Below are 14,635 nucleotides of genomic sequence, written 5' to 3'. Positions count from 1 at the left end.
AACAAAAAAAAAAAAGAATGAGGATTTCCAAGGGTCTGCTTGCAACTGGTCAATTAATTAGGGCCAGCAAATGACTGCCATCAGTGGATTATGAGAGTTCTGTCCAAAGAGGACCAGAGTAGGACATGTCCCTGCTTCTCTTATACAAATAGCCCTTTGATAACAAACACTGATGTCTGAATAGACTGTAAACAGGCCCGGATTGGTAATATTCCCACCGCTGCTGACTTTATGGGCCGACTGTTCTCCTGTATGATGTGGCCGCAAGAGCAAAATACAAAAAGCAGTCCAGCTCACCTGTTATAGTTCATTGGAGACCAGCACTTTTTGACCGTGCACGGACCAGAAGGAGAAAGCCAACTCCAAATAGATAAGGAGATACATTTGTAGGATTGTCCAGCAAACAGGTCAAAAAGTTAAAAGTAAATTTTTTTTTCTTTATTTCATCGTAGATAAAATTCCATCATGCCAAGTACAAAAACCATATAACAGGAGGACGCGTTTCGGATATTACATCCTTACATAGTTACATTCTGTCTCCAAGACAGAATAAGGATGTGATATCCGAAACGCGTCCTCCTGCTCTTTGGTTTTTGTACTTGACATGATGGAATTTTATCTACGATGAAATAAAGAAAAAAATTTTTACTTTTAACTTTTTGACCTGTTTGCTGGACAATCCTACAAATTTATGATGTGACCGCACTATGTACAGCAGACTTTATGCACAAGCTTGTGAAAAGTCATAATGAGATCACAAGAGGTAGTCGGACCAAAGGGAGGGGGAGGAAACAACAAAGCCTGAAAGAGGAGGCAGCAGCTCCCAGCCTCCTCCTGTGCTGGACATTGACTTCTGCTCCAGCTGTCTCTGTCCTGGGATGGGGCAAGTGGTTAAGGACCTGTTGCAGAATAGGCGAATGTGTGTAATAGTGCAATGTAATATATAGTATTATATTATTATATTATCCTGGACGCGGCGGGTCCTGACCTGCGGGGCCGCATGTCTCCTCCGCAGGAGACCGCAGCGGCCCGTGCCCACGATCAGGGTTCGGACTGCTGTGGTCTTCTTGCTGTGTTCTCCCTAGGGAGGATGCATGCGGCTCTGCAGCATAAATTCACATCCTGCGGCCTCTGCAAGCTGCACTGCAGGTCAGTTTTCACTGTGGGCCTTGCACAAGCACAGTGAGCATGGAATTTCTAGAAATCCCATCCACTTTGCTTTTACTGCACCGCAGCGTTTTGGACGCAGTTGAAACATGCTGCATTTAAAAAACTGCAAACAATGATTGTGGGCACGCAGGGAACGGAGGAAAGGTGAGGAGAATTTTTTTTTGTGTATTACTAAAGATTGGGCACAATATTACAAGGATGGGCACAATGCTACAGAGCACAATACTACAGAGCACGATACTACAGAGCACAATACTACAAGGATGGGCACAGTACTACAGAGCACAGTATTACAGAGCACAATACTATAAGGATGGGCACAGTACTACAGAGCACAGTACTACAGAGCACGATACTACAGAGCACGATACTACAAGGATGGGCACAATACTACAAAGGATGAGCACAGTACTACAAGAATGAGCACAATACAAGGATGAGCACAGTACTACAGGGAACAATACTACAAGGATGGGCACAGTACTCCTGGGCACAAGGACGGGCACAATACTACAGGGCACAATACTACAAGGATGAGCACCTTACTACAGGGCACACGGATGAGGGATATTACCGCAGCATGGGGAAATGGGGACAAGATGTTAGCTAAGATTACTATATGATACTGCTAACTGAAAAACAATATTACAAGAAGGTGATAAAATGTAAAAAACATTCAAAATAAAGTATGAATTTTTTTAATTTTTTTCGCCATTAAAAATGATTTTAATGGAGGATAGATATTATGGATCATGACATTTCGACCAACAAACTCTTTCCATCAGTATGAGCACTGAAGGTAGGTTGTGGCTGGCTCTTCCAGCATGACAGTGACAAGAAACACACAGCCAGGGCAACTAAGGAGTGGCACCATAATAAGTATTTCAAGGTCCTGGACTATCTTCTGACCAAAACCCAATAGAAAATCTTTGGAGGGAGCTGAAACTCAATGTGGCCCAGCGACAGCCCCGAAACCTGAAAGATCTGGAGCAGATCTGTATGGAGGAGTCGGCCAAAATCCCTGCTGCAGTGTGTGCAAACTTGGTCAAGAATTACGGGAAACGTCTGACCTCTGTAATTGCAAACAAAAGTTTCTGTACCAAATATTAAGTTCTGTTTTTATATTGTATCAAATGCAAATTAATTATTTCAAGATCATACAATGTGATTTTCTGTTCTTTTTTTTTTCTTTATTCTGTCACAGATGAAATGTAGCTACGATAAAAATTACAGACCTCTCTATTATTTGTGGGTGGGAAAACTTGCTAAATTGGCAAGGAAAAAAAAAAGACGTTTAACCCGCTCAGATGTTCCTCTGAAACCACTAGTTGGACCGTGCACAGAGTGTTTTTAGGTCGGAAAACCTGCACAGCATCAAAGAAGGAGGGAAATTCCAGCAAACAGGTCCAAAAAATTGATTAAAAAATGCTAAATTTTATTTCATGGTGATTAAAAAAGATTACATCATATCATAGGCAAGAGTACGCGTTTCGAACGTGTTGTTCTTAATCTGTCTCATGAATTTCCCTCCTTCCTTGATGCTATTTTTATCACTGTATATATATATACTCATGCATGCACAACAAAAATAACAATTTCTGGACGTTGTTCGTCTTGTATCTTGCAGTTTAGCAATTTTCATGCCTCTTCATGGATCAGGGGCATCTGACTCCAGCATACCACCTCATCAACACCAGCATGAACAGCGCCAGTCTTAGTGGATTGGGCCTTAGATATCAATCATTGGAGTGCAGAATTGCCCCATTTTTAAAACAGAATTATATTATGAATTTGGTATCAATACCAACCAAACTTTTACATTTTATATAAATTATAGTTTTTATAAGTTACATAAATATTGACTTATTTATAAACCTTTTGATATTAGTGTCAATACTTTGCTGTAAAGAATTGAATAAAATCCTTGGTGTTCTTGGTATTACCTGCTATGGAATTTAAGACATCTTTCGAAAATGAGGTATCTGCAGAGGCCGCATGTTTTATGGCAGAATGACTCTGCGAGGCAGTCGCTGTGCTCAGGTCGTCTCTCGAACCCTATCAAGAAAACAGAAGCACAAACATCCGAATGTTCATAACAATTCAACAAAGGTTAATTTATTCCAGATCCCAGCTATTGGAAAATCACCTGCCTATTATTCACATCATAGTACTTATCGTTAGAAAAGACTGTAACTCAGACTTCGGTAGACATTATGTATGATTGTGTATACTGTATGTACTGCACATGTATATCACAAAAGTGAGTGCACTCCTCACATTTTTGAAAATATTTTATTATATCTTTTCATGGGACAACACTGAAGATTTGACACATTGATACAATGTAAAGTAGTCAGTGTACAGCTTGAATAACAGTGTAAATTTGGTGTGTTCTCTAAATAACTCAATACACAGCCATTAATGTCTAAACCACTGGCAACAAAAAAAATTACAAATTATGCCCATTTAGTCATTTTTCCTCCCCGATGTCATGTGACTCATAAGTGTTACAAGGTCTCGGCTATTAATGTTGAGCAGGTGTGAAATTTGGTCTTCTCCCTCACACACTCTCTCATACTGGTCCCTGGAAGTTCAACATGCCACCTCATGGCAAAGAATTCTCTAAGCATCTGAAAAAAAAAAGCTATGCTACAAAAAGATGGTCTAGGTTACAACAAGATTGCCAACACTCTGAAACTGAGCTTCAGCACAGTGGCAAAAACCATACAGCGGTTTAACAAGAAATGTTCCATTCAGAACAGCCTCACCATGGACAATCAAACAGGTTGAATGCATGTGCTCAGCATCATATCCATAAATTGTCTTTTCATAATAGATGTATAAGTGCTGCCAGTATTGCTGCAGAGGATAAAGGGGTGGAGGGGGGTGGAGGGTCAGCCTGTCAGTGCTCAGACAATATGCCGTACACTGGTGTGCATAACTACAGTTTGCTGAACACAAGCAGACTAAGGACATGGATTACTGGAACCATATGCTGTGGTCTGCTGAGACCAAAATAAACTTTTTTTGAGTCAGATGGTGTCAAGCGTGTGTGACAGCAACCAGGTGAGGAGTACAATGACAAGTGTGTCCTGCCTACAGTCAGGCATGGTGGTGGGAGTGTCATGGTTTGGAGCTGCATGAGTGCGGACAGCTGTGGGGAGCTACAGATCATTGGATGAACTATGAATGCCCACATGTACTGTGACATACTGACGCAGAGCATGATCCTCCTTTCTAAACTTACTTGATTGGATGTATTAATTGAGAATGGAAAGAAGTCTTTCATGAATATTCGAGACATGTTATCCAGGAGAAGGCCATATAGAGGTAAATATAAAATAGCGATCTGAGCTTGCTTCTCCTAAAAATGCAAAACATATGTCCAAAATGAATGTAATGTACTTCTGCTATACAGGTAATGTTAAAATTACAATATGCTAAATGCAAAAGAATGTCCACTTAAGGAACATGACAGGTGTAATGAGATTCTCAACCGAAATCTATTAAAAATCTCATAAATATTTAATAGATAACAATGTAGAGTGATTGCTGACAATCCTTCTTGGTCTTATGAAGACCATAGTATTGACGGATTTCATTAGGGCTGTCCTCTTTCAGAAAATCCCGGTTCCTTTGTTTGTTATAAAAAAATAAATACACAGCGCTTTCTTTGCGCTCCTCAGGTCCACCACTGAGTGTTCAATATTGTTACATCAACAGTGCGGCAGCAATCACTGAGCTCAGCAGCTCAGCCCGTATAGACCAGATACCCCGAGCTGCTGATCTCACTGATTACTGCCGAAGGGTCGATGTGACATCAGATCTCTCAAGTACGGATAGTGGAGAATTTTTTAAATGGCTTACTTAGTGTTGAAAAAGTCTTGGAATTTTTTTTTCTTTAATGATATTCTCAAAGGAATTGTCTACTTCTAATTCCCTTCTTTTACTTTCTTGGCAGAAGCAATGAGGCGTCTAGCTACCTTATTTGTATATCTGTCATCAAAGGAGTGCTTAGCCATGATGTTCTTCAGTGCTGTCAGGGCAAGGTGTCGGATATCCTGGTCTTCTTGCAATGCAAGGCCAACCTCCCTTAGAAGTATGCCGATCAGGAAGTGTTTCCGACAGAAGTCATCTGTTAAGGTGTACTCTGGCATGTCTTTATGGAAAAATGGAGATAATACAATTGCAACCATTACTTTTAATAACCTTTAATTCCTGTAACTAAAACCTTCAGAGGATTTTTTTTATCTCATGCATTTTTTACTTTTAGAAAACAATTGTTTGAACTCAGATCTCATAACTTTAGCGGTTTGCCTTCTGTAGCCTCTGTGCTTCACTGCCAATTGTTGGCTACATGATGAGTTCATTGAGAATCTGTCCAGCCAGCAGTTAATAAGGGCAACACACAGGCTATAAAAGGCAAAAAGGTAACTTAAGTGGAAGTCAATTGCATATTTTGAGCCAAAACTACATCTAAGGCCGATTTCAGACGTCCATGTTTAATCAGGTACAAGTCACACGCATGGTTATGGTCATATGTGTGTTACACGTGTGACATCTTTGTTTGCATATGTTTGACATGTACCAGAGAAAACACGGGTCATTGAAATAAAAAGATTTTCTATATTTACCTGTATCCAGCGCTGTTTTCTTCGGCTCTGCTGCCTCCCGCTCCTGACCCCCGTTCATTATATTTATTGCTTATTCACTGCACTGAGGACCTGGAAGCTGGAGCATCACGGGAACAACGCTAAGTACAGCAGTACAGAGGACAGCATCGGGAACAGGTGAGTATCCAGCAAGCAGTGTGTGTGCAGTGACGTCCAGGAGGTCATTGGAGTTCCCAATGAACTCTGATGACATCCTGATGACATCCCCGCGACACCTGCGCTACAGTGGGTGTCAGGACAGTGACTTCACGGGTTCATCAGAGTTTATTGGGAACTCTGATGACATCCTGGACGTCAATGCACACACACTGCTTGCTTGCTGAATACTCACCTGTCACCGGCGATGCGGCGATGCTGTCCTCGGTGATGCTGTCCTTCGGGATGCTGTGCATGGCACTGTCGCCGGCGATGCTGTCCCCAGCGATGCTCCGGCTTCCAGGTTCTCACTGCACACACACATACTCTCACACACACCCACACACACTGCTGTATACTCACCTGTCCCCAGCGATGCTGTCCCCGGCACTGAAGTCATCAGCAATGCTACTGCTTCCAGCTCCAAGGTGCAGTGAATAATGAATATAATGAGCGGGGGTCAGAAGCAGGGGGCAGCAGAGCTGAAGAAAACAGCGCTGGATACAGGTAAATAAAGAAATATTTTTTTATTTAGAAGACCCGTGTTTTCTCCGGTACGTGTCACCCTGATGTCACATGGATCACATCAGTGTGGGATCCGTGAGACACTCATGCCGCTGGAGAAATATCAGACATGTCTCTGTGTGTGCATGCGGGTCCACGAGGGGTCACATAGTCCGTGTGAAAACACGACCGTGTGAGTAACAGTACAGAATAACTTGGGTACATGTGGCATCCGTGTTAAAAACAGATGTCACACATACCTGAAACACGGACGTCTGAAACCGGCCTAATTAGGTAAAACAAAACTGCCCTAATTGGTGTCCATATTATTTAATGACTCTAATGCCATTTCAATATTTCTTACAGCATAAAAGCTCTATAAAGGAATACCTACCTAATGCATGGTACGCTTTTGTAGAGTCTGTGGGAGTAACTGAATCTAAACGTTGTGTGGAAAAAAAAAACATACATGTGTAAAAATATATGTATAAAATAAGTAGCCTCCATGTTTAGAAAATGTAGTTACTTTAGTCGTGAGGAACGGACACTAGCAATGAGTTTAGGTTTACAGATCTACAAGCTATGTCCACATTGTATGCATGGGTGTAGAGGGCACCAGAATATACACTTGCTAAACTGGGGTGTAACACACAAACACACAGATTGGAATTATTACCTGGAATGTTTGTTGATCGTATTGGTAAACAGAGCGGAATGAAATGTTCATGGCTGCAGACCTCCTGGAGAAACTCAAACTTGTACTGGTACAAGATCTGAAATGTAATCACACCCGTCATCCACAGAAATTACTGGCATGTTACTAATAGGAAAATAAAGGGTTCAAAAGTAGCAAAATGACAAGTATTAAATTCAAAACCATCACAGTCCCTTCTTCCCTTCTTACAAAACTAACGCAATCCATGACCACCTATTTCTAAAAACTGAACAACGGGATCTGTACATGAAAACAAAGAGTATTTGGCAATATATATTGTGATTAAGTTTGTCACCATCCTCACAGCTGCGGCTCTGTCAGTGTGTCCCTAATAGAGTTGAGCGCGGTTCGCGGTTCGTGGTTCTCCAGTTCGAGGCTCGAGTGATTTTTGGGGGTGTTCTAGATCGAACTAGAACTCGAGCTTTTTTGCAAAAGTTCGATAGTTCTAGAAACGTTCGAGAACGGTTCTAGCAGCAAAAAGCAGGGCTTTTTACAGCTACAGTGTGCAGGAGCCATCGCTGGCAGCCTGCCACAAGCTGGTAACCAAGATGAACATCGGGTATCCAACCAAAGCGCTTTGGTTAGTAACCCGATGTTTATCCTAGTTACGTGCAGGAAGCCCACACTTCCCCGCTCAGCTCGCTCCACCCCCTCCTGCCCGCGGCATGTATTGTACACATACATACATACACACACACACACACACACACACACACACACACACACACTCTGCACACATGGTCCCGCTCGGCTTACCTGCGGTGATGAAGTCCCGCCATCCCGACCTCAGCGCTGTCACTGTCCTCCATGGCCGCCGCTTGTCACACCACCTCTCGCTTCCGACCCGAGACTGACTAGCGGTGACGTCACGGGCCTCTCGCGATACTTGGTGTGAAGGCTCCGGTCATTGAACTCAGTGACAGGGGCTGTCGGCAGTGCAGGAGATCAGCGCAGGTAATGTACCTCGCTCCTGACAGCAGCACTTGTCATCCCCTGCAGTGACCTGGGCTGACCCATTGATGTTAGCTCAGGTCACTGCACTGCTCTCCCAGCCAATGGGGAACATCCTGCTCTTCATTGACTGCGACAGTGTGGATCGTCATGGCAACCCCTTGGATTACACCAGACCTGGATTTGTTTTTTTTCTAATAAATTGGTTAAAGAGGGAATGTTTTGGGGAGTGTTTTTTCAAATAAAAATGTGTTTGTCGTCTATTTTTTTTTATTACTGACTGGGTTGGTGATGTCGGGTATCTGATAGACGCCTGACCTCACCAACCCCAGGGCTTGATGCCAGGTGACTTACACATCTGGTATTAACCCCATATATTACCCCGTTTGCCACCGCACCAGGGCGCGGGATGAGCTGGGGCGAAGCACCAGGATTGGCGCATCTAATGGATGCGCCACTTCTGGGGCGGCTGCGGCCTGCTATTTTTAGGCTGGGGAGAGTCCAATAACCATGGACCTCCCTAGTCTGAGAATATCAGGCCCCAGCTGTCTGCTTTACCTTGGCTGGTGATCCAATTTTGGGGGGACCCCTACGTGTTTTTTTTTTAAATTATTTATTTAATTTAAAATAACAGCGTGGGGTGCCCTCAGTTTTGGATTACCAGCCAAGGTGAGGTTGCCAGCTGTGGTCTGCAGGCTGCAGCCGTCTGCTTTACCCTAGCTGGCTACAAAACTAGGGGGAATCCTACGTCATTTTTTTTTTCATTTTTTTTTGGCTAAATACAAAGCTAAGCACCCCTTAGTGTCACATGAAAGGCACCAAAGGATGCTCCACTTTTTCTCCATTTTTTTCTCCACTTTTTCTCCACTTATTCTCCATTTTTTCTCCACTTATTCTCCACTTATTCTCCACTTTTTCTCCACTTATTCACCACTTATTCTCCACTTTTTCTCCATTTTTTTCTCCATTTTTTCTCCACTTATTCTCCACTTATTCTCCACTTATTCTCCACTTTTTCTCCACTTATTCACCACTTATTCTCCACTTTTTCTCCATTTTTTTCTCCATTTTTTCTCCACTTATTCTCCACTTATTCTCCACTTTTTCTCCACTTTTTCTACATTTTTTCTCCCCTTTTTCTCCACTTTTTCTACATTTTTACTCCACTTTTTCTCCATTTTTTTCTCCATTTTTTCTCCACTTCTTCTCCACTTTTTCTCCACTTTTTCTCCACTTTTTCTCCATTTTTTTCTCCACTTATTCACCACTTATTCTCCACTTATTCTCCACTTTTTCTCCATTTTTTTCTCCATTTTTTCTCCACTTATTCTCCACTTTTTCTCCACTTTTTCTACATTTTTTCTCCACTTTTTCTCCACTTTTTCTCCATTTTTTCTACATTTTTTCTCCACTTATTCTCCACTTTTTCTCCACTTTTTCTCCACTTTTTCTACATTTTTTCTCCACTTTTTCTCCATTTTTTCTCCACTTCTCCACTTTTTCTCCACTTTTTCTCCACTTTTTCTCCACTTTTTCTACATTTTTTCTCCACTTTTTCTCCACTTTTTCTACATTTTTACTCCACTTTTTCTCCACTTTTTCTCCACTTTTTCTCCACTTTTTCTCCATTTTTTTCTCCATTTTTTCTCCACTTCTTCTCCACTTTTTCTCCACTTTTTCTCCACTTTTTCTCCACTTTTTCTACATTTTTTCTCCACTTTTTCTCCATTTTTTCTCCACTTCTCCACTTTTTCTCCACTTTTTCTCCACTTTTTCTCCACTTTTTCTACATTTTTTCTCCACTTTTTCTCCACTTTTTCTACATTTTTACTCCACTTTTTCTCCACTTTTTCTCCACTTTTTCTCCACTTTTTCTCCATTTTTTTCTCCATTTTTTCTCCACTTCTTCTCCACTTTTTCTCCACTTTTTCTCCACTTTTTCTCCATTTTTTTCTCCATTTTTTCTCCACTTATTCTCCACTTTTTCTCCACTTTTTCTCCACTTATTCTCCACTTTTTCTCCACTTATTCTCCACTTTTTCTCCACTTTTTCTCCACTTTTTTCTCCACTTTTTCTCCACTTTTTCTACATTTTTTCTCCACTTATTCTCCACTTTTTCTCCACTTATTCTCCACTTTTTCTCCACTTCTCCACTTATTCTCCACTTTTTCTCCACTTATTCTCCACTTTTTCTCCACTTATTCTCCACTTTTTCCTCCACTTTTTCTCCACTTTTTCTCCATTTTTTTCTCTATTTTTTCTCCACTTATTCTCCACTTATTCTCCACTTTTTCTCCACTTTTTCTACATTTTTTCTCCCCTTTTTCTCCACTTTTTCTACATTTTTACTCCACTTTTTCTCCATTTTTTTCTCCATTTTTTCTCCACTTCTTCTCCACTTTTTCTCCACTTTTTCTCCACTTTTTCTCCATTTTTTTCTCCACTTATTCACCACTTATTCTCCACTTATTCTCCACTTTTTCTCCATTTTTTTCTCCATTTTTTCTCCACTTATTCTCCACTTTTTCTCCACTTTTTCTACATTTTTTCTCCACTTTTTCTCCACTTTTTCTCCATTTTTTCTACATTTTTTCTCCACTTATTCTCCACTTTTTCTCCACTTTTTCTCCACTTTTTCTACATTTTTTCTCCACTTTTTCTCCATTTTTTCTCCACTTCTCCACTTTTTCTCCACTTTTTCTCCACTTTTTCTCCACTTTTTCTACATTTTTTCTCCACTTTTTCTCCACTTTTTCTACATTTTTACTCCACTTTTTCTCCACTTTTTCTCCACTTTTTCTCCACTTTTTCTCCATTTTTTTCTCCATTTTTTCTCCACTTCTTCTCCACTTTTTCTCCACTTTTTCTCCACTTTTTCTCCACTTTTTCTACATTTTTTCTCCACTTTTTCTCCATTTTTTCTCCACTTCTCCACTTTTTCTCCACTTTTTCTCCACTTTTTCTCCACTTTTTCTACATTTTTTCTCCACTTTTTCTCCACTTTTTCTACATTTTTACTCCACTTTTTCTCCACTTTTTCTCCACTTTTTCTCCACTTTTTCTCCATTTTTTTCTCCATTTTTTCTCCACTTCTTCTCCACTTTTTCTCCACTTTTTCTCCACTTTTTCTCCATTTTTTTCTCCATTTTTTCTCCACTTATTCTCCACTTTTTCTCCACTTTTTCTCCACTTATTCTCCACTTTTTCTCCACTTATTCTCCACTTTTTCTCCACTTTTTCTCCACTTTTTTCTCCACTTTTTCTCCACTTTTTCTACATTTTTTCTCCACTTATTCTCCACTTTTTCTCCACTTATTCTCCACTTTTTCTCCACTTCTCCACTTATTCTCCACTTTTTCTCCACTTATTCTCCACTTTTTCTCCACTTATTCTCCACTTTTTCCTCCACTTTTTCTCCACTTTTTCTCCATTTTTTTCTCTATTTTTTCTCCACTTATTCTCCACTTTTTCTACATTTTTTCTCCACTTTTTCTCCACTTTTTCTACATTTTTTCTCCACTTTTTCTCCATTTTTTTCTACATGTTTTCTCCACTTTTTCTCCACTTTTTCTACATTTTTTCTCCACTTTTTCTACATTTTTACTCCACTTTTTCTCCACTTTTTCTCCACTTTTTCTCCATTTTTTCTCCACTTTTTCTCCACTTATTCTCCACTTATTCTCCACTTATTCTCCACTTTTTCCTCCACTTTTTCTACATTTTTTCTCCACTTTTTCTCCATTTTTTTCTACATGTTTTCTCCACTTTTTCTCCACTTTTTCTCCACTTTTTCTACATTTTTTCTCCACTTTTTCTACATTTTTACTCCACTTTTTCTCCACTTTTTCTCCACTTTTTCTCCATTTTTTTCTCCACTTTTTCTCCACTTATTCTCCACTTTTTCTCCACTTATTCTCCACTTTTTCCTCCACTTTTTCTCCACTTTTTCTCCATTTTTTTCTCCATTTTTTCTCCACTTATTCTCCACTTTTTCTCCACTTTTTCTCCACTTTTTCTCCACTTTTTCTACATTTTTTCTCCACTTTTTCTCCACTTTTTCTCCATTTTTTCTCCACTTTTTCTCCACTTTTTCTCCATTTTTTTCTATATTTTTTCTCCACTTTTTCTCCACTTTTTCTCCACTTATTCTCCACTTTTTCTCCACTTTTTCTACATTTTTTCTCCACTTTTTCTCCACTTTTTCCTCCACTTTTTCTCCACTTTTTCTCCACTTTTTCTCCATTTTTTTCTCCATTTTTTTCTCCACTTATTCTCCACTTTTTCTCCACTTTTTCTCCATTTTTTCTACATTTTTTCTCCACTTTTTCTCCACTTTTTCTACATTTTTTCTCCACTTTTTCTCCACTTTTTCTACATTTTTTTCTATATTTTTTCTCCACTTTTTCTCCACTTTTTCTCCACTTATTCTCCACTTTTTCTCCACTTTTTCTACATTTTTTCTCCACTTTTTCTCCACTTTTTCTCCATTTTTTTCTATATTTTTTCTCCACTTTTTCTCCACTTTTCTACATTTTTTCTCCACTTTTTCTCCACTTTTTCTCCATTTTTTCTCCACTTCTCCACTTTTTCTCCACTTTTTCTCCATTTTTTTCTCCATTTTTTCTCCACTTATTCTCCATTTTTTCTCCACTTTTTCTCCACTTTTTCTCCACTTATTCTCCACTTTTTCTCCACTTTTTCTCCACTTTTTCTCCATTTTTTCTCCACTTCTCCACTTTTTCTCCACTTTTTCTCCATTTTTTTCTCCATTTTTTCTCCACTTATTCTCCATTTTTTCTCCACTTATTCTCCACTTTTTCTCCACTTTTTCTCCATTTTTTCTCCACTTATTCTCCACTTTTTCTCCACTTATTCTCCACTTTTTCTCCACTTTTTCTCCACTTTTTCTCCACTTATTCTCCACTTTTTCTCCACTTTTTCTCCACTTTTTCTCCACTTATTCTCCACTTTTTCTCCACTTTTTCTCCACTTTTTCTCCATTTTTTCTCCAGTTCTCCACTTTTTCTCCACTTTTTCTCCACTTTTTCTCCATTTTTTTCTCCATTTTTTCTCCACTTATTCTCCATTTTTTCTCCACTTATTCTCCACTTTTTCTCCACTTTTTCTCCACTTTTTCTCCACTTATTCTCCACTTTTTCTCCACTTTTTCTCCACTTTTTCTCCACTTATTCTCCACTTTTTCTCCACTTTTTCTCCACTTATTCTCCACTTTTTCTCCACTTATTCTCCACTTTTTCTCCACTTTTTCTCCATTTTTTTCTCCATTTTTTCTCCACTTATTCTCCACTTTTTCTCCACTTTTTCTACATTTTTTCTCCACTTTTTCTCCACTTTTTCTCCACTTATTCTCCACTTTTTCCTCCACTTTTTCTCCACTTTTTCTCCATTTTTTTCTCCATTTTTTCTCCACTTATTCTCCACTTTTTCTCCACTTTTTCTCCACTTTTTCTACATTTTTTCTACATTTTTTCTCCACTTTTTCTCCACTTTTTCTCCACTTTTTCTACATTTTTTCTCCACTTTTTCTCTGTTCTTTTTCTATGGTCGGTCTACCCATTAGCTCTGCCATGCATACTGTAGCTCTACACCTACTGCACATGTTACTTTATGATTGACATCTCTTTCGTACCAGAGCTGTCTAAGCCTACTCTGACCCCATATTTGTCATTACTATATTGTCCTTGTACTGTATTATGACATTTGTATCATGTGTTTCATTTCTTGCTGTGTTGCAATTTTTTTGCTGCATCCCAATTGTACCTCTACATTGTTCGAGTTTATGTTATTGTTCTCTCACTCTTATGTGATACTGATTATTGTCATTTTTCATGATTACATGCAGATAAGTCCAATCTGACGAAGGCTCAGGCCGAAACGTCATTTGTAACTTGTTTTGGACAAAAACATATATGCTTATGAAAAATTTTTTTTCTTAATACCGACCAATAAAGAGTGATTTTGCATTACTATCCGTTGTGACTTACTGACTTAGTCTGGGAGATTTAGAGTGCCGAGGTTAATCACTAATTTTATCTATTATTTCCTCTGAGCACCTATATACCAGTGAGCAGAGCTTCCTCTACAGTAGTTCTCCTGATTAGGCATGCCCTTACCTCATGAGCAGGGCATTGCAGCTTTGGTAGCAACCATTACGACATGGACTCTGCTGCTGTGGACCCGAGAAGAGTGAGTGTAGATTCATTGCACCCACACTCCTCACATGAAGGGTCCGCACTCCTAGAAAATGGGGGATACGTTCCCTGAGTGTCTCCCCCCCATATTCTAGACGGTCCAGAGTCGTCGTGGGACCCCTTAATTTTTTTTCTTACAATAAATTGGTGAAAGAGGAAATGTTTTGGGGACTGTTTTTTCAAATAAATTTATTTTGTCGATTTTTTTTTTTTTTTAGTACTGACAGTTTATGATGTTGGGTATCTAATAGACGCCATGACATCACAAACTGCT

General features: G+C 39.5%; 1 protein-coding gene across 6 annotated transcripts in view; it reads right to left on the bottom strand.

The window, feature by feature from the left end:
• Window positions 1-14,635, bottom strand: part of DOCK10 (dedicator of cytokinesis 10) — a 439,835-nt gene that overhangs the window by 90,653 nt on the left and 334,547 nt on the right. For all 6 annotated transcript variants that reach the window (XM_075340778.1, XM_075340775.1, XM_075340774.1 and 3 more), the window contains exons 30-34: window positions 7,159-7,255; window positions 6,877-6,921; window positions 5,154-5,329; window positions 4,418-4,534; window positions 3,114-3,225 (exon numbers count right to left, since the gene is read on the bottom strand). In XM_075340778.1, coding sequence (XP_075196893.1) covers window positions 3,114-3,225; window positions 4,418-4,534; window positions 5,154-5,329; window positions 6,877-6,921; window positions 7,159-7,255 — 547 coding nt within the window. The remainder of the gene's footprint in view (window positions 1-3,113; window positions 3,226-4,417; window positions 4,535-5,153; window positions 5,330-6,876; window positions 6,922-7,158; window positions 7,256-14,635) is intronic.

This window comes from Anomaloglossus baeobatrachus, chromosome 3 (genome assembly GCF_048569485.1).
Source record: "Anomaloglossus baeobatrachus isolate aAnoBae1 chromosome 3, aAnoBae1.hap1, whole genome shotgun sequence".
Classification (NCBI taxonomy): domain Eukaryota; kingdom Metazoa; phylum Chordata; class Amphibia; order Anura; family Aromobatidae; genus Anomaloglossus; species Anomaloglossus baeobatrachus.
Note: the sequence above shows the minus strand (reverse complement) of the source record. Positions and strands in the feature narration are given on the sequence as shown.